General features: G+C 47.7%; 2 protein-coding genes across 2 annotated transcripts; both read right to left on the bottom strand.

The window, feature by feature from the left end:
- Positions 1-1107: 1107 nt before the first annotated feature.
- LOC146196800 (uncharacterized) lies at positions 1108-6880 on the bottom strand. Its single transcript, XM_084598534.1, has one exon. The coding sequence runs from the start codon at positions 6767-6769 to the stop codon at positions 2021-2023; it is 4749 nt and encodes a 1582-aa protein (XP_084454660.1). The 5' UTR covers positions 6770-6880; the 3' UTR covers positions 1108-2020.
- Positions 6881-7325: 445 nt separating this feature from the next.
- Positions 7326-20372, bottom strand: LOC146196799 (uncharacterized). The gene is made up of 9 exons (XM_084597079.1): positions 20120-20372; positions 18267-18364; positions 16530-16702; positions 13953-14140; positions 12985-13137; positions 10931-11083; positions 10341-10483; positions 7888-9463; positions 7326-7471 (listed from the first exon to the last, which is right to left on the bottom strand). The coding sequence occupies exons 1-9, from the start codon at positions 20370-20372 to the stop codon at positions 7326-7328; spliced, it is 2883 nt and encodes a 960-aa protein (XP_084453205.1).
- Positions 20373-26004: the final 5632 nt, after the last annotated feature.

Raw genomic sequence — 26004 nt, 5'->3', positions numbered from 1 at the left:
GCCCATGGGGCCCAAAAGGGAGCAAAAATTGTGTGAAGTTCAAAACAATGAGCTGGGTAAATCCAGGAGGTACTGAAAAAAATGCACTTTATTATTCGCTTAATCACTTATACCTTAATTTTAACCTCTAAATATTTACATGTACTCTTTAGCGTTTGTCGTAAGCTGCCGGGTAACGTGAAACACCGCCCGACGTAGGTATAAAATGCAGTTTTATCCACACGAATGTGCTGCGTCGCCCAAGAGGGTCCAATGGTCCCGGAGTGCTCGATTCCCATCCTCCCGTCAAATCGAGCAGGCATGCCCTAGCTAACAGATTCTGCCAATTTGTTCTCGTGACGGCACACAGCTCAGTCATGGCCGTGTTACCTGTCAATGTAGCACCCGTTACAGCTGTAATTTTTCGTCCACAACGCCTACTGCGCTGACACCGGAATTTTTCAAAAAACGTGGCTTTGATGCTGTCGTGTTGGTAGAATTGACAAGAAACGCAACCGACTATAAGATTTCCCTGTAATCAAATATGGTTTGTAGTTTGTGGTTTGTGGGGTTTAACGTCCCAAAGCAACTCAGGCTATGAGAGACGCCGTAGTGGAGGACTCCGGAAATTTCGACCACCTGGGGTTTTTTAACGTGCACTGACATCGCACAGCACACGGGCGCCTTACTACTCGCCTCCATCGAAAAGCGGCCGCCGAGGCCGGAATTAGATCCCGCGTCCTTGGGAACAGTAGTCGAGCGCCGTAACCACTGCGCCACTCCAGCGGGGTTGTAATCATTACGCATGCTAACTGCAATGACTCGAGTCGTATTATTTAATCAGGCGGAAATTATCCTACTACTCGTCGTATGTTCACCGCTTGTTTAAAAAGGTCCGAAAGTAAATTTGAACGCTGTAAAGAAAACTTCCCCCTCGGAGCAAGTTCCTGGAAACATAATATCACAATATATGGTTTATGTAAACGACTTCTTTTAACATACTAACGCTGGCAATGCGAAGGACAGCTGGCTGGAAAATTTAACCCTTTCCGCTTCCCAAGGATGCACGAGTTCACTCGGCATCTAGGTTTTCAGTGTACACTGTAGAATACATCGGCGTCAGTAATTCGATCTTTATTGGCGATTGTCATGGCACATTGTCGAATGGCATTGCCGATGCACCACCGTACGTTCAGCACCGGTTGGTGTAAGTCTCGCTTCTTGTCTTCACCGCACCGCAAACGCCCACATAAAAACACAACTTGGAAAGCAAATATTGGCCAGCAGTTTCACCTATGCACAACACAGCGAACCGTTTCACAGCGCAGTTTTCCTATATCTTTATAAAGACGCCTCGTGGAACACGACTCAGTCGTCTACGCGAGCACAATGACACAACACTTCGATGTCCAAGCCGATGCGGCTTGATATTGCTCACTGCACCGCCTGCAGCGCTGGTTACAATGGTCATAGCGTAGCAGTCAGCACAATACTGATGATCCACTGTGGAAGCACTGGTATAAGATCACTCCCCCCCTGTGAAAGCCGCGCCAGAATAAAATCACCGAAATCCTCCTTCCCCGTCTTCTCACAACGTCAGGTCACCCGGTTTTTCTGGACGCACAGCAGCACCTTTGCTTTGTCAGTTCCTACTCACTCGGTAATCCGCCATGCGAAGCATATAAGTGTCTCGGTCTTCTCTCTTCCTTTCTCTCCGGAGCGGTTTCAACGCTACGGTGACTGTACATTCCTTCTAAAATTGACTCCAGCATCAATCTCCGGCCAGTAAATGGTAGCAACTGCATACTCTCAGTGCGCGCAACGATTCTATACTAGGCTCGTTACTAAAATTGAAGTGTTCTACTTTCGCCAATCTATATTATATCGCAGTTGCTGGCTCCCCCTCTCGCTGGGTCCTTTACATATTCAGGGTCACTAGTAGTTTCTCAATTAGTTCGAAATATTTTGAAGATGCGCTCATGTACGAGCGCCTCTGACGTGGATTTCATTGGTAGCTTTAGTTTAATTTTTACGATATCGCTCACTTCTTCGTACCAATTTTGAAGACGAATCTTCCGTTCGGAAGTGAAAAGCAGCACTTGGCAGGCGTGTCTCTGGAAGATCTAGACCTTAATAGGCTTCCGACATCCAGAGGAAACTGTGTACCACCCGTCAACGCCGAGTGCAGCTGGCCGTTTATCTGGATTGGTTGGAGATTCGTGTTGAAGAGCGTCATGGGGTCTGTGCTGAGGTCCAGCGGCGCACCAAGAGAGGTCGCCTGCAAAAGGTGAGGAGGCGTGTTTTGTTGTATGGCGCGTAGACGGTCTGTGAAGAAGCCCTGGTGAGCCCCCAGCACGTTAGTTGGGTGCTTCGGTAGCTGTCTGGTAGTTGTAAAGCCTCCGCCTATTGTAGTAGGACCATGATTTGAATTTGGAAGGCTGAAGGTTTGCTTTACAATTGGTCTTGGTGTTGAAGTCACTTTCTCGATGGTCGTCCGTTGCGGCTGGATTAGACGATGGAAAGTTTCTATCGCCTTCTCAAGCTGGGCGCTATACTCTTCTTGGCTGGTGGGAAGAGGTGGGGGACGTGTCGTTGGTTTGGGTCTCCTTGTAGTCTCCACAATGTTGGGGCTGAAAAGGCGTGAAGGTGGTGACGATGGCGGCGGTGGGATCGTGGCAATCGTGGGAGGTGGCGGCGTAGGCGTAGTAAAAATGTCGTGCGGCACGTACCTAACGTCCTTCGAAACGGGCGGTTGTGGTGATGTCGCGGGGCCGGGATGCCCGCCGGTGAAGATGTCACTCACAGACGGGTGATCGACAAAGCTAGGCGTTGTTGAGTGAATATTGAGATTTCTTTCCGCTGAATCCTTAAATTCTCCGCTCGAGGTACCTCCATTGAAGGCTTGTTCATGCTTGTGGGGCAAGTTGAACGTATCGGGGACGTCAAAAGGGAACACCGTACCAGGACGAGTGACAATGTTCCTACCTCCGGAAATTACTTCCGCCGACTGTCCAGCCGTAGAGAATTGGAAAACTTTGCCATCCCCATGAGGCAATTCTGTTGAAGTTTCGGCCGACGACGTGGTCTGGAATTGTGGAGGAGCCGTCGGTTTAGGCGGCGTTGTGTGCAGCTCTTCATTGTCGTGGTACGCCATTAACGATTCGGGGAAGGAGTGTTGTGGGGGCCTGGACTCCGGAAGCGGCGCTTCTTGTGGAGCGTCCGGGCCCACCACGGGTCCGGGATCTCTCTGTTCGCCATGGGATGCGGTGTTGGATTGAGGTGGTCCGCTCTGGTAACCCCGCGTGCGTTCGATAGACGTTACACTCAACACCTCCTCAGATGTCGGGCGCTCGTGTGACAAGGTGGTGGTTCCAGGTACTTGAATGTCGGCTCCAGGGTGCTGTACAGTGGTGGGCTCTTGACGATGTTTGCCCGCATTAGAATTGTAGTTCGCATCATTTTGACTGCCGTAGGACGGTGTCCCCTTGTTTTCATCAGGCGGCGCTGTATTCCCTATGTCACCGTTCGGTGGATGTTTTGAAGAGGTAGCTTTCAGAAGTGCAGCCAAAGCTCTGCTGAGCTCTTCAGGTGTAAAGTCTTCAAGAGACGGTCCTGTATTACTCTGTGGCCGAGTGGTGTGGTGAGGCTTCGGAGGCTCATGGATTTCAGGTCTATTTATAGGTCCTGTAATTTCCGGCAGCTCTGTTTTCGTCGTGTGGTCTGAGTGGCCGTATTGGAGGCGCGGCTCTTCTTCATGTGGCAGCGTGGAGTCGTGGTGAACTGCATTCAGTTCTTTCGCAGGCCTCTGATATGGCGTTTCTCCGGCAAGTGTACTAGTTGAGTGTTGGGGTTGGTGAAAACCATGTGACGTCGTGGTCGGTGGCGAGACTAGTGCTGCCTTGTCTGGATGTCCAGCGTTTGTAGGAGGTTCATATGGCTCAGTGGGCTCTCTTGGTGCATTGAGTGCTGTTCCTGAATTCGGAGCGTTATCCGGAAGGGGTACGGCCTGGCTCGTAGTGGGAGAATACGTTTTACCGTCTTGAACATGTGCTGTTTGAGTCGTAGGTGGAGCTGACTTAATATAATCCCTAGTTTTAGGGTCATACTCAAACAAAACAGGCGATGTTGAAGGCGCGACGTAGCCGTTCTGTTCTGGTATGTTCCTCGAAGGAGGCTCTGTTTCGTGGTCTTGTGTTCCATACGCAGAATGTGTTGTGAACTGATTACCTCCTACATTCTGCTGCTGAATGTTCTCGTGTTGTACCTCGCGCGCTGCGTCGACTGCTGGCCTATTAGGTTCGTGTCTTGTTGTGAAAGTGTATATGGTGGGCAGCCGTGAGCCAGCCGAGGTGCCAGCTTTAATTTCATCTTGTAACCTATGCGTCGCCGTGAATGCCGCGGCATCGGGTGGACTAAATGTGGGTACTTTAGTTCGATCTTGAAGAGGAATTTGACTACTTGGTTTTCGGGTTAAGAACTGATTGGGTCTGTTTGTGTGGGAAGGAGACAAGAACCGTTCTTCTGTTGTTGCCCTGTTTTCTTGTGTAGGTCTGATGTTAGCATGAGCTAGGCTTTGGGCCGGTGGGCCAGAGCTTGGTTGTACTTGCGAGGTTCCTTGGTTAGCACTGTAGGACTCCGCAGTTACCTCAGAGGCACCAGCATGAGTTTGCACATTAAGCTGTGAGGTATTTGGAGGGTCGACACTGTGATTTCTCTCAACACCAGGTGTGTGCTGCGAGTGCGGCTGGGTTTTCCCGTGGTTGTCATGGCTCTGCGGGGTAACTATATATTTTGGCCTAGTCTGTATGAAATCGGTAGTCGTCTGAAACTGCGTGTGGGCAGCAGGCGCATTGTAGGTGCTTTGATCAACGTACTGCAGCTCGTCCCCTTGTGTTTGGGTCTTACCCCTTGAAGGTGGACTGAATGTCGTGCGCACCTTATCGGTGTGCAAACTTCCGATTGAGCTTTGGGGCTTTTGTATGGTTGATTTCACGAACTGTGGCGGGACAGTCGGCCTATGGTGTCTATTAGTTTCTGTGTAAAGCGGTGGACTTGCGGACTGTGGGCGCGTTGGTCGAGCTGGCGTTCTGGTTTTAAATGCCTTGCCAGCATTTTCGTTCCTTACTAGAATGCTTTCTGAGCTTGGCTGGGTTCTACCATTCTGCGTGACAGAATAATCTAAGCTGGCAGGTCTCGGAGTAAGCGTCGTGTGCCCTGACACGCCGGTCGTATGAACCTCCTCTTTCGGCCCAGCATTTTCCAACATCACCGTTCCTTGGATTTTGAAGATCTTGTCAGGATGATTGGCTACCTGGGAAGCTGTTAAGTCCTTCAGTATCATTCTCCCAAGCTGGTCCGGTACAGCTGGAGCTCCTGAATCATCGCTCGTATCAGTCATCTTGTCGTAATTGAGGTATTCTTTCGGTGTCTGCGAAGATTCAGGCATAGTTTTCGGCCTGGTGAGTTGCTCCCTGGGTCTCGCAGGAACCGTCACGTGTTCTCTCGGTGAAGGCCTTGGTGTACCTTGCTTCTCAGGTACTGAAGCGGGTACAGGGGCTGAAGGTGGCGGTGGTTGGTACGATGTAAATATGCCCGCTAGACTTGACACTGCCGGTGATGGCGCAGCTGGCGACGAATGTACAGCGGCCGCTGGCTCTGTAAATGCTGAGGCATCGTCAGCTGACTCATGAACTCCTGTTGTGGTTCTGAACTGAAGTTGACCACCATTATTTGTTGTCAACGTTGTGCCTGCGTGGTCTGTAAACTCGTTGCGATTATTTTGTCCGTATGTAGGTCGCGCGACATGGTCTGGTGATATCGAACCTTGTTTTGTGGCTGCAGTGGTATCACGGCCATAACCAGATGAGGGTCTGAAATTTGTCTGACTCCCTTCTTCAACCGTCTCTTGTATTTGAGGAGCATTAGTAGTTCGTATAGTATGGCGGTCCTGATTAGGACCAGTATGACGTGGTGGTAAAGTTTCGGAGGAAGTCAAGTGCTGTTGGTTCACGCTGTACGAGGAATCTTGCGGAGTAGTATAAAGCGTTCTCGGCCGAGCGGTCAGTGTCACATGCGACGGTCCTTGGTTGTTTGGCCTTTCACCCGCCATACTCAGAGCGTGCTGGGGCCCCTGCGGCCTATTCGTGCGCCGCGGTTGTGTAGTCAGTTGTTCCTGTGACAAGTTGAGATCCGCATCCCTGGATGGCGAAACGTAGCCACTCTGTTCGGCCGATGTCAAGTAAACGACGGGCCTTTTTGTTGCTCTGAGCGTTTCCGTTGACACATGATCTGGACGACGTGATGTGCGACCCTTAGATGTGTCTGGAACAAAGGACTTCGTCGAACTTGATTGTCTGTGCGGTTTTGCGCTGGAAGCTGGCAATGTGGACTCATGATACGCCGTACTCTTCTCCGCCTGGCCCTTGCTTGTTATCAAGCGTCCGCGTAGGACAAGATCTCCTTGCGATGTTTGCGCTACTTGCACAGCCGGGGTACCCAGGTCAGTTGTGCTCGTTGGTGAATCATGGTTCACAAGCTGTCCTGGAGCATCTTGGTAAAGCGGTCTTGTCCCTGCATGCTGAGAGAGCGTTTGCGGCGCCTGTCCTGCTCTGTGCGATGTCTGTCCATCTGCATCTACATTCGTGTAAGCTGGGACGGAACTTTGGTGACCACCTCGCAACGAAATCGCAGGACTGCTAATGGGCTCTGCGGTTGGACGAATCGTATCTCTGCTTGTAGAAGGCTCCTCTGTTGGCGGAATGAATGGTCTTCGAAGATGACCGCTTCGCATTGGTTTCGGGGCAAATCTCTGCCTAGAACCCGCAGTAGGTTTCTTTGGTGAAGCGATGTATTCGGGACTGGAGGTCGTTAGACTGTGTTCCGAGTCATCATATTCTGTATGGGTGAGTAGCTTCGACCGCTTCTCTTCTTGGACCTCAGTACCTTGAATGGTGGGAGTATGCGCGACAGAGGAGGTTGTATATTTCACTGCACCGTAACGTTGATTTGCGCCGCGATGTCGCATTGTAGACGACGGTGTTTCGAAAATATGTGTGGATGTTACGGGCTTTTCTGAATGCGCAGGCGTGTGAGGCTGCTTAGACGAAATATGTGTGGGGCTAGAGACACTAACTGGAACCGTTGAATGCGTTTTTACGTGCACTTGCCGGCTTCTCATTGTCACTGGAACACGCGTGGTCTTTGGTATTCTCCTGAACGGTTCGTCCTCAGCGCCGGTTTCTTTTGAAGGGTCGCCTTGCGGCGGGAAAGTGCCGTATGCTACTTTTCCTACTTTAGTCCATGAATAAGGTGATGTGCCTGCGTTTAGCGTTGGTGTCAGTGGCCGATTACTCGTACTTGTTGGCAGCGTTGAGTTGTGCAATATCTGGCGCACGCGCTCGAATACTGTTGTCGGAGAAGGCGGCGTTACGGATGGGAGTTCGTCTTGGATTTTCTTTTCCGGTGTAAAAGCGTAACCTACGCCGCTTGTTGTCTGTCCCAATGTGGTTTGTGGGCGCGTACGTCCGCCTCTGGACGTTACATGACCTGCAGACGTAGACGTAGTATCCAGCGTTGGTAACGTATATTCAGAGTCTGGACGTGTTGTAGGACGGGAGAAGGCTTCGCGCGTAGGTGGATTATAGCTAATAGCTGCTTGCTTGTTCGCAGAATGTGAACTTAATCCCGGCGAAAAAGAGGACTCTGGGTCGTACTCCACGCTGCTTGTCACACCTTGTTCGCTGGAGTGAGCTTTTTTAGTAGGCCTTATTGACTGTATTGGATCAGCCGGAGGGTAAGTCGTAGGGTATGGTGGTGATGACTTTCGTGGCGGTGCCTCTGAAAGTTGTTCTGCTTGTGGGATTTCAGAAGTAGGCAGGCGAGTCTCAGTTCCAGGCTCATTAGTCTGACCTGTTTCTATTGCAGGCGGCTTCATGTCGGATTCAGTATCGAGGACCTCGGGCGACGGCTGTTTCTTTTCTTTATTGTCCGTTGCAAATATAGAAGCTGGAAGCGTGTCATAGTGCGATATGCTAGCAGTCTGCTGTGGTTGCGAGCTTGTTCTGCGTGGAAGTGGCGTGAACGCGGATTTCTCTGGCGCAGGTCGGCCCGACGCAGAGTTGGTTTGTTCATAGTTTTCAGTGAATCTCGTCGTTCCCCTGCCTCTGTAAGTGGTTGTCACATCACCTCTTGTGTTTTGGGGGTTCTGAAGGCCATGTGGCGGGCTCTTCGTCTCCCCGCCTAACGTCGTGCCACCGTGCGCGCTGGTGTGTGCAGCGCTGTCGGGACCCTGCGTTCCTCTGTGAGTTGGGTAGGGTATTTCTGCACGCGGCGCGGTGGTCAAGTCATACTTGTGAATCGCTTCTGATAGCGTAATTGTCATACGAGTCCTGTACGTGGGAGGTTTCGCAGTCTGTGTAACTTCTTCGTGTGGCGATGTCTGGCGCACTTGAGCTCGCGATGTGGCGGTGACATTTTTGGCCGGTTCGAATGAAATCTTCACCGGTCCGCTCTGACCGTTCACATGCACGGTATCTGTTCTCAGTGTCATTTCAATAGGCCCACCTGTTACCCAACGCCCCGTGCTGGAAAGTGGCTGCTGGGGCCGGGAAGTGGTGACCGCAGCCACGTCTTCAGGTACGTCGGTGCTACCAGCGTTACCACTTCTCGCATCGCTTTGCGTTATATCATCATCATCATCATTTATTATACCCTTAGAGGCCCCGGGTGGGGTACTATCACGGTTCAAAGTTCCCGTGACTGCTTGGCTGTGAGAAGGTCGCCCTGTCTGTCCGAAAGACCGAGTATAATATTGAACCCTTCCTTTCGAGGATACGGCACTGTACGTTTGTGGAGTCTGAGTGCGAGGGATTGTTATCGGGGTAGGAGTTGTGCCGGGGACAGCCAAAGCAGGCGTGCTGTAGTTGAGCGGATCTTCCAGCTGTGTGTCTTCGAGGAACTCGGGTTCATCATCGATAGATGTTCGGCGCTGAATGGCCGTGGAACCGATCGGACTGCTACTAGCAGAAGTGTAGGCTCGTCTCTCAGCTGGAAGCTCCTGGAATGCAGAGGGCCCTGTTATGGAATGTGCGTCGAAGTCTTCTGGTTTGTTGCGTGATTCTCCGGACGAGAACGTTCGTAGAGCTTGGTACAAGGCGTGGTAGTAGTCGGCTATAGGCTGTGAAGGGCCTTCTTTCTCACGATAACCGCTGCTCTTGCCGGATGATGCAAATGGCTCCAGATTGTTGAAGTTGGGAGCCGAGAGAGAGTTGTCTGTCGTGTCAACGTCGTCTTCGTCATCTAGGTTTGGTTTGAGGTTGCTGGTAAGACTGGAGTGGCTGGGCACTGAGTTATCGTAGGGTGCACCATTGAAGTTGGAGGGGTAGTACGAGCGAACCTTGCGAGTCAACGTGATATTCACGACCGTCGTCTGGCCTTCAACAATTTGGACGGGAACTTCTACGTCGTCATGTTCTGGAGAAGATGCCTAAAAAAAGAAATAAGACGGTGGAGAAGACTTAAAAGTCGAGTTTTATCAATCTGTGTTGGTGGACTTAATTTTTCCGCCTGACAAATTTCATGTCACAATGCTCTCTTTTGAGTGCCTGATTTTGCAACTGAATGAGCAATATTTGTGTGGAAATCCCATCTAGAAGCACTAGTGGGTTTCTTGAAACCAAGACGTTAAATTTAAGTGCGAAACAACAAAAGGGAGGTACGGCAGTAGCCCTAATTCCCTTACAAAGTTGTGTGTTTTCCCACACCTTGCCCTTCACTATTGCACACTTGAAATTCGAGAGGGCCCACGAAAGCGAGCGTTTACCTGAGGTTTTTTCGATGCTACATTTAAGCGAGTTACTTTCGGAATGTACGCGTTAATCATTACTAAATACTCTGTATAGGTCGTTACTCTTTGCGCTACACTCGGCAAAAAATCAGTACTTAGGAGGCCCATTTGTATCGCTTCCAACTGTTAGGTGTTTGTTCATTGCCCTACTAGTTTCAGACTTCTGTGCGATATCACTCTAGTAACTTACCGGCTAACGCGCTCATTGTTAAATGTTACAGTAGCCAGCAATATCAAAGAGCGCAGCTGCGCAATTAAATGAATTCCGTTGTTATCAATGGTTATACGGAACACGTAACCTAAGCACCGCAGTTAATCGCGATTATTTTATTTAAAAGTGACATTTCAAACCTAACCAACACTGCTAAAATGTTTTAGGTATCACATAAGACACATCTAACAGAGGAAGGTTTTACCGTGAATGAACTGGTAATGACAAAACAGCATCAACAATAACCAAAGCTGTGCAGAAACAATAAATCACAGTGTGCAGGAGAAGTAGACTGAGCCAACTTGCCATTAGTGTGTATCTCCCAGGCAGCAAGATCCTCCAGTACTCTCCTTTCCGGCTAGTTCTAAAGGGCATATAGCGGCCTTTGATCATAAGTCTGCCATTGGACACAGGATATCCTTCGTCATCAATGATAATCCCTCGAACTCCTGTGATTGGTGGAGGAAGAACAAAAGGTAGCAGCTGTCATTTCAGACGCAAATTACGACTTAGCGGAGATTTGGTAATACCGGCGATCACATCTATTAAACTAAACTATGCGACAAAAGAGAACTGACACATCGTTTCTGACACGCCCGCATTGTGTGTTATGAAATATTGTGCAGTGGAAGAAAGGACATTCATTTCTACTGAGTTCAACTCTTTGTAAAGTGATACTAAAACTAGGTATATGACTTGTTTAGAACACGGCGAGTGTCAAAATGCATCCGCATTTGCCATCAACAAGCGTTCGAATCTGCATTTAGCCGCGGCACGCCATAGCCACTCATAGGAAGAGCCGGATAAATAAATGCACCGAAACGTTGGGAAGAAAAGAGCAGTAAAACTCCCATTGTGCACCCGATACAAGACGTCCCAGTGGTGCAGTTCCTTACCTCTCTGTGACTCCTCGAGCAGTTTCATGAGTGGCTTGAGATTGTCCATCCAGAAGCGGCGCAGCTGGTACGACAGCGGGTACTTGCAGCAGGAAAGCTCCAAAGTAACCTCCATGCAACCTCCTTGTACGTACGTGTAATCAGGCATGCTCCCTAACAGGATTAATTGGATATGAAGTACAAATGAGACAACGTATATGGTGCAGTCTGAAAAAGTAGTTCGTACTCTAGAGGTACAAGACAAAAATTAGGGAACACTTATTAGGTCCGCCTTTAAGAGTATGGCACGTCAGCGTTAATTGATTTCGTCCGCAGCTCAGATTTAAGATGCTCGTTTGCGCGCACGCACAGTCTTTGTCAAAAGTTTAGAGTCCGGAGGGTTTGCATCTGAGCGGCATGGTGTGACTCGTATAATGCTTTCCGAGTGATCCAAACCTAACCATCTCAAAGTAAAACTTTTTTGATATCTTTTTCAACGGAAGAGACTTTCATGAATGATAAAGGAGCGCCGCTGTACGAATTAGAAGCATACTTCCTGGCCTCTAAACTTTTGACAATTACTGTACATTGCTACTCGCGTAATAAACACTCAATTCATTCTTCTGTTATCTCACACGTACTCATTGCATATACGGCAGTAAGCTACCCCAATATGTAGAAAACCACTCGACGCACATATCAAAAGCTGTTTTAACTATAATTCACAGAAACATGAGTCCGTTGTCCAGATGCAACGCATCTGACTTTTGATATAAGGGACCTGGGTTATATTCCTGTCTCACTCTCCGTAAGGCTTCTGCCAACTCGGCCAGGTCGCGCGGTCTTGTGACGTCATAGAACCCGCCGACCAATCAGTCCCCGTCTATGTCAGCTACCACCAGCCAGTGGCATGCTAGAGATTTTTCACTCAAAACGTCGACATGTATACAACGGCAACGCCTGGTTGCACTTCTAGACACATCTCGCAGCCAAAGCAGGTCGTGCGGCTTGTGCGCTTGCTGCTGGAGAAAGCCCACTTGGTGCATGCGCTGTGAAACTACTGAAACACTCAGAGTAAATCTGCAATACTATTTAAAAAATGATATATTAACTCCCTGTTCACTGTGCCTCCCTTAGGTTTTCACATATTAAGCTCAACATTCCTTCAATCTCGGCCTCAAGATGAAGCATCCATTTACAAGTTTTAGTGCTAGCGTATACATAGATATAAGTGAAGGGGAGCAGGTATATTTTCCTTAGAACACTAAATTGTTACGTTCAATTTTGTTTGACTAAATGCAGACAAATTTTTCGTGGTAATTTGCAAGGTCACTCTCCTGTATATTTCGGAAGAAATCTGCACCCAAAGACGCGTGTGCACTTCTTGTGCGCTGATAAACGAGGCAAGCGAGTGCAGCAGCACATAACTGTCGCTTGCACTGGTTAGGATGTGAGGAGCAACTCCTCCCAGCAGGCAGCCATTTTGCCTTGAGTGAGGGATGCAGCGGTGCGGTGAACGACGGTGTGGGAAGCCCGCACCTGCATCGCTTTCCCAGCAGCATGCAATCACCTCAGTACACTGGTCAGAGGATGCATATCTGCCAAAATTTTTAATGCGGCAATTAAATGCAGCTCAAAAATGACAAATCGCTTTCGCGGCTTGACCGACATAATTATGGGTACGCGATGTCATATAAAAAACAAAATATTTCCAAAAAATATATATATATACTTCAAATTCAGCGTGATGTCGTCGGTGAGCATGCGTTCGCGCTTGTTGAGGGAGGAGATCGCTAGTGGTGGTCAAGTTCACAGTTTAGGCGGCTGAATAGCCTTGAACGCAGCTATGATGCCTGAACTCAAGCTTTGCGTCTAAGAGTGTCCTCAGTATGTCTAGGGATAGCCTCCCAAAATACAGGAAGCTATGATCTAGGGAGATAAACTTCGCAGTCCAGAATGAAATTAAGCATGAAGAAGTGAACCAGCGGCGAGCTATTCGAGCGTTAATAACTGCGGACACATTTCAGTTGACGCACAAGCCCGCGAAGGCAGCAAGCGAGGCACGGTGTACCCACCCTTGAACGGGTACCATTTGGCGCCATTGACGATGCCGTCGTGGTAGGTCTGGCGCTCACAGGAGAAACTGCGCATGGTGGGATGGTTCAGCGAGTAGGTGCGCGCCAGGTGCTGGAAGACATCGTCGTCCGGCGTCCGCGACTCCACTGTGTCTGTGTGAGCATGCAGTCGGTGCAGTTTAGATAAGATTCATAAGACGCGCACACTTCAGCTGGCGTTAAGAGTGCCTTACGCTTAGAGTAACCAATTCAAAACTGCTTTAAACAAAAACGAAATTTAATTTGTAACACCCAAATTATGACCGCTACGTTTTTATATGGGTGCAAACACGCTTCTGTCACATTCTAGCTCCTTATTACAACATGCCCATGAGCCAGACGTGGGCAGTTGCGTGCATTGTGCTCCGGTCTTAGCTGTTGGTTTGCGTGTGTCATCCAGCCGCGACGTTTGGTTTGCACAACAGCGGTAAGCTTGCAAACCATTCGTAGTTGACCTGTGTGTGTGTCTGTGCTTTTGCACAAAAATTTACTGCGCAATACTCAAGACCTAGACGTCGGGAGGCTATATCGCGTACAAAACGGGTGCCGCGTACAAAACGGGGTACTCCGTCATACCGACAAACGCTCAATTTATAGGCGGCGAGGAAACATCTAGATAAAGCAGAAAATGGTGACTAGCACAACCAAGAACATTGCAAAAAACATACGCGATTGGTCGGAATCTTCGAGACACATCTTGGCGCATCTTGCGTGACAAAGAAACTGATAAAGCAGCGTCTTGCGACAACGAGCATGATCAAACAAAGAACACAAAATTGATACGCGTGCCAGAAGCCGAGGGATAGGGCCACATGCCGGCGGCTGTCAAAAAAAAAAAAACAGAAAAAAATATGAAGATTTGGATTGTTTGCGACAATATAAAAGTCTAGGATTTCGTGAGAACGACAGCCTGAATTAAGCTCGCTTACTCTGTCCGTAGGTGTCGTCATACGGGTAGCGCACCAACATGGCGCCTCCGTGCAGGTTTCCAGAGAGGACGAATGGGATGGAGTCGATCCACTTGCGCACTGCCAACGTTTCCGGTTCCTCTACGTTGCGCACCGTGTGGCTGGGATCCGGGAAGTTTCGGTTCAGGTCCACGCCCGCACTGTTGTACCTGCGGCATTGTAGTTGGGGCACGCGCGCAGTGTGAACGTATACGTCAGCGCAATAGGGGCACCGTGTAATATTCACGCACTGCACGGGGAAAAAATAAGAAGGGATTACATCGAAAGGGCAACATGTTATAGCAACAAACACTGCGCTTTATTGCTTGTCTGGCACGGATTGTGCAACATAAGGGGAGGGGGGGGGGGGGGAGAAAGGTCACGTGTTCTGCAATAACGTCACGCGTATTGCGTGACATCTGCGAGAGGTACTCGGATCGATACCCAGCAGCTCCGCCGGATGTCCAGTGGTAGTGACAAGGTCGTATGCCGGCGGCTATTGGAAAGCAACAAACAACGATTTGAATGGTTCGCGGCAATAAAATCAGTTGGTAGTATAGGCGCTCTTTCTGTTTCTCTTCTTCCTTGCGTTCGTTTCTTTTGCGCCGTTCCGATACATACAGCATCAACCAACTAGCTCTAATGCAAGTACTGTTGAAAAGTAAGGAGTCTGTACTGCAGCCGTGGTGACACACGCTATTTTCTACAGGATAGTCTGCTATCGTATTTTGCAAGAAAGAGGCTAAGAAGTAGTCAAATAGCTCCTGTTTGTCAGCAGTGTAGTCTTACAGGGACAGAGTTTAATATTACAGTGGGTGAGGGGCATGCGAGCAGCAACATTGTCAAGCGCATCACTGGCCGAGCACAGAAGTGACATAATGCGATCACCTTATTTGAAAGCCTATCATCGCACATCCTGAGAGATGAAGGGGGCTATGGAACGAAAAATGGTAGGGGTAACATTAAGAGATAGGAAGCGTGCAGAGTGGGTCAGAAAAATAACTCAAGTTAGGTACTGACATTCTAGTGGAAATCAAGAAGAAGAAATGGGCATGGGCAGGACATGTAGTGCGAAGAGAGGACAACCGATGGTCGCTTAGGGTAACAAACTGGATTCCAAGGGAAGGAAAGCGCAGCAGGGGGCGGCAGAAAGTTAGGTGGGCGGATGAGGTTAAGAAGTTCGGAGGGGGTCAAGTGGATGCAGCTAGCATAGAACCGGGTTAATTGGAGAAATATGGGAGATGCCTTCGCCCTGCAGTGAGTATAATCAGGCAGATGATGATGATGATGATGATGATGATGATGATCGCACATCCTGAGCGTGGTGAGCGCTATAACTGGCCTTACTTCCTTGCTCTATTGCATGCTCAGGCGGCACTCAATAAACCGCACTATTTATGGCAAGTATCCCCTCTTCCGTTACAGTCATCATCCGCAGAGCGGCTGAAGGTTACAACTCGAGAAAAAAGCTTAAAAAAAAAAAGCAAAGCGCCGCCGCGAGGGCTCTGTGGTTGCGACGCTTGACTGCTGAAACCCGAGGATGCGAGATCGAATCCTGGCCTTGGCGGCCTCTTTTCCATGGCGACGAAAGGCAAGGTGTTCATGTACTGACCGATTACACTGCACGTTAAAGAACATCGGATGGTCGAGATTTAACAGTACGCTGTATTGCTCGTGTTGGAAGTTGTTCATTTCGTGTAATAGCGCGAACGAGACAAGGGAGAGAAGTAAGAAAGAATAGACCAATAGACGACACCGGTGATTTTTGGCTTTCGTCAGGGCGATCTTTGCAGGCCGAAGAGTTTGTTCGAAACTTTTCGCGCAGCAGTGTTAGCGAGCCTCTTCCAAGCGCACGTCCCTGTGAGAGCCGGGAGCCGGGTGCCCGGCTCTCACAGGGACGTGCGCTTGGAAGAGGCTCGCTAACCCTGCTGCGCGAAAGGCGCCGGGCCGGGGGTCGCTGGTACCCATTTTCACCGGTGGGTGTCCGGCGGCGGGTTTCAAACTGCGACCACCTCCCGCAGCCGAGAAGGGCGCCCAAACCACTCGGCCATGACTGCGGTGGTCGAGATTATCCGGAGCTCTCCACTACGCCATTTCTCATAGCCTAAGTCACTCTGGGACGTTAAATCCTCAAAAAATGCAAACAAAGAAGGCCCTGACGCTTCACTTAGCTGACGTAATACTAAAGAATAGAAAAGGCCAGGCTACTCTGGTTATCGGGGTGTTTGTCAACACAGCGCTGCATGTTGTCATTCCAGCGCTGTAGGAATCCGTTAGTTGTGTCAATTGTATTACTGGTGATTGTGCATGTTTAGACTCCTAATTTCATCATTTTCGTGGCAATGTATTTTTGCCTTATTGGGGCAAACACGGCTACATATTCGTTGCAGGGAGGAGTGTTTTGTAAAGAAGTGATTTGTCAGATCGTATGAATTCATTAGTTCAGTTCAGTCGTTCAGTCGTGTCCGACTCTAAATTCATTATAGGGTGACAAACACCACGTGCGCAAAAGAGAATGGTGCCTTTTCTTTTTTCGTTACCACTGGCATTCCGGCTCACCTGCCCCTGAGACCGACGCATTGCCCTTCCCTGGAGATGGACATTCCGTCGGGGTTCATGCTTGGCATGATGTGCACGTTGGTGTTGTCCAACATCCACCGGATGCGCGGGTCGCTGTCGTAGCCGTTGATCAAGTGTGCGATCAAGTGAAGCATCAGTTCTTTGCCCACCACCTGAGTTGAAGGGGAAAAAAAATGTCGATCGCACTTCAGTACACGAGATCGAGACTAAAACATAGCACCTGCCGTCAAGGACGAATAAACGATACACTGCAATGGTTCAGCCTCCGCCAGAAGTGTCCTAAGTTTTGATAAAGCAATCCCAACTTGAGTACAGACACCGCATATATGTAATGACCATTTCCAACTATTTATCCAGCACAGATTCAAGGAATATACTCCACCTCCCTCCCTCCACCCCAAAAAATATCGAACGAATTTTTTTGCTGCGTATATTCCATGTCGTAAACAAAATCATAAATGTCCTTTACAGACGACTTGCTCAACACTGAAAACAAGCACCTACATACCTGAAACACCTACTGCTCAAACATTAATCCCTTCTTCCATCTCCTGCTTGATAACCTCGTCGAAACTGTCTATCACAAGTAAACGCGTCCACTTATTTGTCATGAAGAAATATATATATATATATATATATATTTTTAATTTGAGTCGTCTTCCATTACAGAAATAACTCAACAGAAGGTATTCTCTTATCTACCTTATCTACCCAGTAGAACGTAAATTGAATTGGAGGTTCTCGGTCTTGGTAATCTTTCGTTTCCTCTAACCACAACGACAATGCTAAGGCCTAGCTGCCCCGTTAAACGTGTAAAAAGTACTTGACATTTGGCTATTTTATCGACGTCGAATGTACATGTGTTCGTTGAACACTAACTACTGACTTGATAAGTTGTCTCTAGATATTCTGCATCTTAGAACTGATTATAGGACGTAATTACGTCTACAAATATACAAAAATGCGAAACATTTCCTCAAATTACGTACATTCTGCATAATATTTGAAGCCACTTCGTTTATCCTATAAGTTTCGTTAGGTTTGGTCCATGGGGTTTAACGTCCCAAAGCAACTCAGGCTATGAGAGACACCGTAGTGAAGGACTCCGGAAATTACGATCAACCGGTGTTTTTTAACGTGCACTGACATCGCGCAGCACACGGGCGCCATGCTTTTCGCCTCCATCGAAAAGCGGCCGCCGCGGCCGGGATTCGATTCCGCATCCTTGGGCACAGCAGTTGCGTGCCCTAACCATTGCACCACCACTGCGGGGCATTTATCTTATAAGACTCAGGCAGCCTACGAAATGTGAAAGTAGCCAGTGCAAAACAGAGACCGGCGAAGGCCAACGTGAAATGCAGGCTACACATGTTCGAGAAAATACAAATAGCTTAATGCTTAAGACTGGGAACAATTGTGATTCCTTTTAAAAAGGCACTGATAGATGTACTTCGCAATGATTCAAAAGCACAATTTGTCTGTTATGGAAAGCTTTATTCTCAGTGGAATAGAGCGTGACATCGATAACGCATATTGAAATTTACTGGAATTTCGTGATCACAATATTGCTCTGAAAATGAAGTTCTTTTTCTAAAACCCCTCGCAAGACTGCGAGTCTTATAGTCACTTATGTCGTTATAATCTTAAACTGATCGTGCTATGGTTAATTTATTCAGTGGTGGTGGTTATTGAAAGTAACCGTTAAAGTTTACCTACCTCGTTGCCGTGCATGTTGGCTACGTATTTCATGGATGGCTTCAGCAACTTGTTGTTTGTTGAGCGTGACGTCAGTAATACGACCCATAGCTCCCGACCTGGAGTGACAAAAAAAAAGCGGGTTGGTAAGAAAGCTGGAGACCTGGACATACTCGCTGGGAGGGTATGAAGTGGGCTTCTCTCTCCCCTCCATATCCCGCCATGGATATAACTGCGCGAAGCCTGAAGACCTGATACTAAAACTTGAACACGTTACTAGAGAAATTATGCTGCCGAGAGTGTGTTCCGAGGTTGAGACCTTTCTTTAAAGGATATGGACAGGATTGCAGCGACGGCAGGCAGGTGGTGTGCGACCACCCGACTCCTGTTAACGGCCGCATCTGCTTTTACGTGCCACCCTTATTGGATCAAAGTTACAAGCATTCAGGCTCCCAGTGGGATGTTCATATAATCAGGGCATGCGCTTGATTTAGTTCGAGCTGCCAAGATGCAAGACTGTTTCATCAACAAAAAAATAAGACAGCGACGTTTTAAACACCGGAATGAAATAAAGTGTATCTTAAGGTGGTCTAAGGCTACGCCTCGCCTAATCAGCGCGCGTCACAGTTTCAAGGAAACGAGGGCAAGGCAAGGGGTCAATGCATGTTGCTCAAAGCTATTACAGCAGAATGGGGTCTGTCAGAAAGTAGACGGTGACGTAAAAGGCTAAAGAAAAAAGTATGACCCGTTCCGTCTTGCTACACGAGTCCGTGGCCCTAAGCAGCGCTGCTGAGGCGCCAAAAGGGAGTGGCTTAAGTTATCACGTTCCACCAAGTGGCAGTAACTTAAAATGCCCCGATTGCTGTGACATAGGATCATAAAAGAAAAGGTTATGCTGCGCTAAAGAACTGTGAGAAAAGAATCTCACGGCCCAGTCTTGTGAAAGGTGCGCTCGCATGCCATTTCTACACGACAGACACGCATCACGTTGATGTGTAAAATTATTAATTGAAAAAAGAAACTCGCCAAGCGTACATGACGATGTATGCGTGTTATAAAAGGTATCGCGTGACCATACGTTTTCTATGCCGCTGTCAAACGCAGAGATAGATTGCATCGAGGCTTGTTACTAGACAAGCCGCTGCGCGGAATGCAGTGTCGCAAGATGTTCACCTACATACGTAGGATACGTATAGTTGGTTATTTCTTGAACGCCACGCCTACGTTTCCTGCCGTGGGCGTTGTCTGGAAAGCATCCAGTGGTATAAGCACTGGACGGTTTTGAATGTTTTGTGTACTTTGCGTCCTATAGCCTCTCGATGCTGCTACATTGCAATGAACAAAAACGTTTTTTTTTTTTTTTTCAATAAGATAATAGCTATCACTTCTTGCAGCATTGTCAAAACTTGACATTGTGTGGAATGTTTCTCGTATAAGTAATCCAAAGAACGAGGCTGACTTTAACCAGATGCAAATTAATGAGGCTAGTGGAGACTCTCCCTTTTCTATCCTTTCAGAAAATCTAATTTTAAAGCGTTAGTTTGCTTGCGATATTACTCTAGAGAAAGTTAAAAAGGAGACATTGCGATCAAAAAAGTAAACAGAAGGAGGAATGACATTAACGGCGCAAAAGAAGAAGCTCAAATTTCAGTGAATACATAAACACTTGCAGGCACTTGTCGCTGGCTTATTAGGGCTGCGTGGTTCAGTGCTGAAATTCTTCAAATGACATTCAAAATTCCTGCGTGTGTCTTACTTAAAAAAAAAAAGGAAAAAGAATATACACTAAAAGATACGAACCTTACATACTTGCGATCAAAATGTCAATAATCACCGTTTCCTTCTCCACCATTATGACAACCGCGTGCACCTACCTTGTCTCGACTGTCCAATGGAATACATGGTCGCCAGGTCCGGCCTGACGGTGGTAGCGTTGATGAGGACTCCGGTCATGGCCTCGTAGTCGTGGTACTTGAACGGCACCCACAGCCATCGACTGCCGCCGTAAGGGGCGCAGTCGGTTCCTGGAGCCGCACAGCAAAGTACGACCAGCGCCGTGGCAGCAGCAGCCAGGCACAGCCCAGCAGCGCTGCTATGCCCTCCGTGGTGCAGCAGTGGCGACGCCATCGCCCAAGCTGCCGGTACCCTCTGTGGCACCGCTGTACGCAGGCTTGTAGCCGAAAGGCTTATCTCGGCAGCATGGAGCCGGGCGGGTCACATCACCCGTGGGGAGAGTTCCTGCGAAGGACCAAAACGTATGCATGCCGTTACTTCCTGTTCTGCTTACAAAGCTTAATATAAAATCAGCAGAATTTAATTCGTGGAGTTTGGTTTGGTTTGGTTCGGCGGCTGCGTTTCGGTGGTGGCGAAACGGAGCGGCGTCCGTGTTCTGTGCGATGTCAGTGCACGTTAAAGAACCCCAGGTGGTCGAAATTTCCGGAGTCCTCCACTACGGCGTCTCTCATAGCCTGAGTCGCTTTGGGATGTTACACCCCCCAAAACCAAACATGTGCTCTATCAGCGAAGATAAATATTAATAAACAATACAATATGAGCACTGAAAAGAGCTGTCGCTATGTACCGAGTCCACAGTTCCCAAGGATGCCGGATTGATTCCCGGCCTCGGCGGCCGCTTTTCGATGGAGGCGAAAAGCAAGGTGCCGGTGTGCTATGCGATGTCAGTGCACGTTGAAGAACCCCAGGTGGTCGAAATTTCCGGAGTCCTCCACTACGGCGTCTCTCATAGGCTGGGGCGCTTTGGGAAGTTAAACCCTACAACCAACCAATTCGTGGCGTGATGAATGTTATATGTACAATACGATCGCTTTCTTCGAGGTTGTTTGTGATCCTGTGAAAGTCAAATATCCTGTCAGTGAGCAGTGCTTGTAGCTGAGGAATACACAAGAGCGGAAAAAAAGAGTGCACAGTAGAAAGGAAACAGAATTAGCTCTTCTCATATTCCCTTTCCACTTCATTGTACCTTTTTGCGCTTCTGTGTACTCCTCAATACTATCAATGCCCTGGTTTCTCGCCTTTTGCAAAGTACAAATCATGTAAAAATCGCTGGAATGTTACAAAATGTTCGACAACATATTGTCTACACTGGCATGCGCCATGGTCGCAGGCTGCAGGCGGTAGCCAAGGTGAATGAAAAGGAAAGGTACTCTAATACAAAAGAGACAAGCTAAGGCAGCTGGCGCATTGTAGGCACTTTTTTTACTTAGTCGCTTATTTTCAGTATTTGATTAACGCGTATTGCAGAGCAGCCAACCACAGCGTTTTTATAACCTACAGAAGAGCTTAGGCAGAATGCGCTTGGTGCCACAGTCAAGGGATACCACACCACAAGGAAAGGGCGACATTATTACGCGTCGTGTAACGTAAGAGTCGTCCTAATATTCACGTCCGTTTTCACTGTTTCATGAGGGGGGGGGGGGGGGGGCGTTTTCATTAGATCCATCTTTTCTTGCAGCTATTTGAAGAGCAAGCTCGTGCAATGCATTTCAACATTCCTGATGTGATGCTGCCTTTTTACCAACGTAATTTTATTCATGAAATATTTCAGGGATGTAGGGACGAGCTCGTCATGAAAATGGCACAAAAGGAAAACAATGTGTAACTAAGGAGATGTCAAATTAACCCCATTCGTAATCATTCGATTACTTTATTTGCAGAAAGAAAAATTACGTGGGTCACCTGGAATAAAATCTTTGCGTCAACTTGACGATGTCCAATGCCTGATACACAACCAAGATATACCACACAAAGTATTGTAGAAATCAAGATAGAAATACAAAGACTCAAACTCAAATAACATCACAGACATAACATTAGCCAAATGTTGTCGGCTTAAACAGCATAAAGAAAAATTGCAAGACGGTCGTTAAAAAGCATCGGCTGTGACTCGGAAGCTTATTGAAACAGATCTAATTTACAATTTTTGTGTTGTCTCTCACGTTAATTGATTACAACGCCCCTGATTGTTTTCCTTCCTGATGAGAAATTAATGCACGATGTGTTGATAAAACCCACAGACTATAAGTTCACGGTTGGCTGTATGGTGGCGCCGGAATACAACACGAAACGAAGATAAGAAAGCCGCAGGCGACTAAAGAAGATGCACAGTGTCTATAAGCGATTCGATGATGCCGATAAACTCCAAGAACAGTCGCAGCAGAATACCGTACTATGCTCTCCATTGAGTGTTGCTGGTTTAGTTCGCCATACCTAAATAACCTCGTGCTCTAGACACGTGTGCAAAGGAATTCGATAGCCGCTCAAATAAAAAAGGATAGTGGGTGCAAGCTGACTCATAAAACTTCTATAAGAAAAATGTACCAGTATCTCGTTCAAGTACCTAAAGCTTTTTTTTTTTTTCTTTAGCGAAAAGACAATGTCAGCAAGAAACCACCAGCGGGTACGGACCATATGCCAAGAACGTTACACACGTACTGATGAGTGGCATAAATATCATTCTTCATTAACAGACTAATGTGAGTAGAACGATTTATTTATACGGTCGGTTCGCAATACTTGATGGAACAGACAACAATGAAGTGCTCCGCCTGTTGTCATACCGGAGAAGCTAGACAAATGATCACCTGGTCCCACTGCGGATACGCACTATGTAGACTCGATCGACCTACAGGTGACGCCCATCCGTTTCTCGACTTCGGAATATTAAAGAAATCCCTGCCAACAGTGTCTGCTATACTAAATAAGTCCTTTATTACTGGAACAGAAGCTTATTCCCACGGAGACCTGCCAGTTTTGCGGTACAGTTCTACACAGCTACTGGGTCGTCTCGCCTTATTCGAGGATTATCAATGGACCTTGAGGAAGCTCCATTACCCCGCGCCGCGCTCACAACTGCAGAAGGAAACGTCTGCCCCACTTCTTGTTCTCGGCGAGGCCGTTGTCTCCGAAATCGATTTTATCGTCCCCCGCATTGCAAGTTTTGTCCTCGCCGAAGGAATTTTGTTTGTGCGCGAGCTGTGGCATGAATGTTCCCGCACTCGAGCTCCAGGTGAAGCGTCCTCGTAGATGCAATTTTGATTGCGTCTCGTGTCCTGCATATAAACGGAACAAATCCAGATGAATTGTGCGGCAAGGGCGCACTCGGATCTTAAAGCGCAAGCGCAAGTTTTGCACGTATAAATAAGGGCGAGCTTTCTACTCGAGTCGCAACTCGTACGTGTGAGACGCCCTCATGCTTTTATTTTCTAGATCATCTTACTTTGCACATGGCTGCACTGTAATGACCTATATTTGAATACTCTTCCATGGCGGTCGGCATCAGTCATTTCTTCCACTTTCGATATCGCATGATCGTCGATGCGAGCGCCTTTTCCAGTCACTGCTCCGAAATTGTGCATAAATTACCTCTAGCGACGTCTCTTGAGATAGCTTCGTTTAGGATTAAGATGGGTCGGCGTTTTAATCGTTTCAAAGGGCGATTAGTTTTTCGGTGCGTTTTCTAGGGTGTTAAGCTGCACTGGTAACATTTCATCAGGCTAGATTTCGGATTTTGTACTGTTTAAGAGTCTAAATTTTACCGAACACTTTCAGTTTTGTGATTTCAGAAAGCGAGCTTTTCTTTTTGTTCTGCAACTCTGAGGGTTATGTGGCGCGTGAATTTGACCGTGAGCCGAGAGGCGCCGTAGTGGACTATAGAACTTTTGACCTCCTGGCACTATAACTCTTAAGACCATTGATTAGCAAATTTGGACTTGAGCAGAGAGACGCTAAAATGAAAGGCTATGGCGATTTCGGCCACCTGGGGTTCTTTAATGTGCACTGACCACGTGAAAAGGCGGAGTATTAACAACTGCTTCGCCGGCACTTGATTTGCTCAGCCTCGCCACGCATGAGATGCGTGCTAGTCCGAGCGCATCAGCGCTTCGGCGCAGGCGTGAGGATGGTGCGTAGTCATGCTTAACGGAGCTTACGCTCGGATAATAACTATGCTTATATTCGGGATAAACTTCTGAAAGTTTTTTTTCTTCAATGGCATGCAATCGGCGCAAAATCCATTACACAAAAGGTAACAGCTGTGAAAGGAATAAAGCATGGGTGTTCAAATGCTGCGTACTCTTGCCTCAGTCCTCCGATAGAGGCGCCCAGTGGTTCTTATCTTGTGGCAATAAAGTCGGTGTCGCTTACAAGTGGCGTATGCTACAACTTTAGGATGCACGTTGTGCAGAAGGTGCTACTATATTAAATTACCAAGATACTTTGTTGGGCGAGTTGGTACATATTCATTATTAATTTAAACAGAGTGAACACGAAGACAAAGTGCAAGATAAAAGAAAGCCACGGTACAAGCGCTGACTCACGACTATGCCTAAGGCCTTTACTCCAAGGCCCAGATAAAAACAAACATGACGAAAACGAAACAGCCACGTGAAACAACCCCTGGGTTCACCTGCTGCAGAAAAACACAAGAACACCGAAACAACTTGGAAAGTGGCAAGGACAAAACGTTTCTGGTATCACATTGCCATTCATGTGAAACAATGAAGAAGGACAAGAAGAAGTGCACTCCTAAGTTTGACCAGGTTAGGATTTTGTATCGCCACAAAGAAAAGATGACAAGAGAGATAGTGGAATCATATTTTATTTCAACGGACAATAAGTGTGTCAGCAAGACTTCTCTTGCTCTTTCAAGCAAAGAGGTGTCTTTTTTGAGTGACTTTTTGTGCAGCAGGTGAACCCAGGGGTTGTTTCACGTGATTGTTTCGTTTTCGTCATGTTTGTTTTTATCTGGGCCTTGGAGTAAAGGACTTAGGCATAGTTGTGAGTCAGCGCTTGTACTGTGGCTTTCTTTTATTTTGTACTTTGTCTTCGTGTTCGCGCTGTTCAAATTAATAATGACTATATTAAATAATTTATTTCGATTACCTCAAGAGAGCCTAAATTTCGCAATTATCTGAAAACATTTTAGCACGAAATCGCAATACACAGTGAAATTAAATTTACATGTTTTTCCTTTAACCGTTTTCCGTGGTTTAATGAATGAACAGTGTTACCGTGAGTTGGATGGGGGTTTCGCCACAAAATGCGCTGATTCCTGACAATTATATCGTTTACCTATGCGTTTGGGCTAATGGTGGTGAGCGAGGGCAGCAGGGATCAAGAAACAAGACTTTTTTATTGCCAAACAACGCGAGCCACGCTGGCCAACCGGAGAAAAATCGTAAGCGACGGTCTTCATGCATACGTACTCTTCATCTCGCCTTTGGTCCGTATATCGGTAATAAATCTGCGCTTTCGATTCGGAGATTAATGAAGGTCGAGCTCAGAAGAGCGAAAATGCGGGCATCGAGCAGGCGCGCAAACTTTAATCGCCGCGCTTCGAGAAACGAGGTTCGTGCGTGTGGCGAGCGCATGGGTTTCCGCAACCACCACCAGCGGGGGGCGCCTCCTAAATCATCGCGCATTATTGAGTCAGACCGTTACCTGCTGGCTATTCTTCTCGACCTCGATGTACTAAGCCTGTTGCAGTATGTCTTAACTCCTATGCGGCTTTGCATCTCCGCCTTGTGCAAAGAGACCTAGTTGGTCCGAATTTTCTTTTCTTTTTCTGAATCTATTTCTTAGCGACCACAGAATGTATACACTGGATGTGTTCCGTGCACTGAGCGTTTTGCAGAAAGCTAGCACTCCGACGTGAGCCTTGATGTTTCCACGCTGCTTATGATGAACGATCTCGAATACAAAAGTCGGTCATTTTTTATCATTTTTTTCGAGGATTAACGTC

Source organism: Amblyomma maculatum, chromosome 3 (genome assembly GCF_055883805.1).
Source record: "Amblyomma maculatum isolate TAMU_Amacu chromosome 3, ASM5588380v1, whole genome shotgun sequence".
NCBI lineage: Eukaryota > Metazoa > Arthropoda > Arachnida > Ixodida > Ixodidae > Amblyomma > Amblyomma maculatum.
The sequence above is the reverse complement of the archived record's forward strand: the minus strand, read 5'-3'. Positions and strand labels throughout refer to the sequence as shown.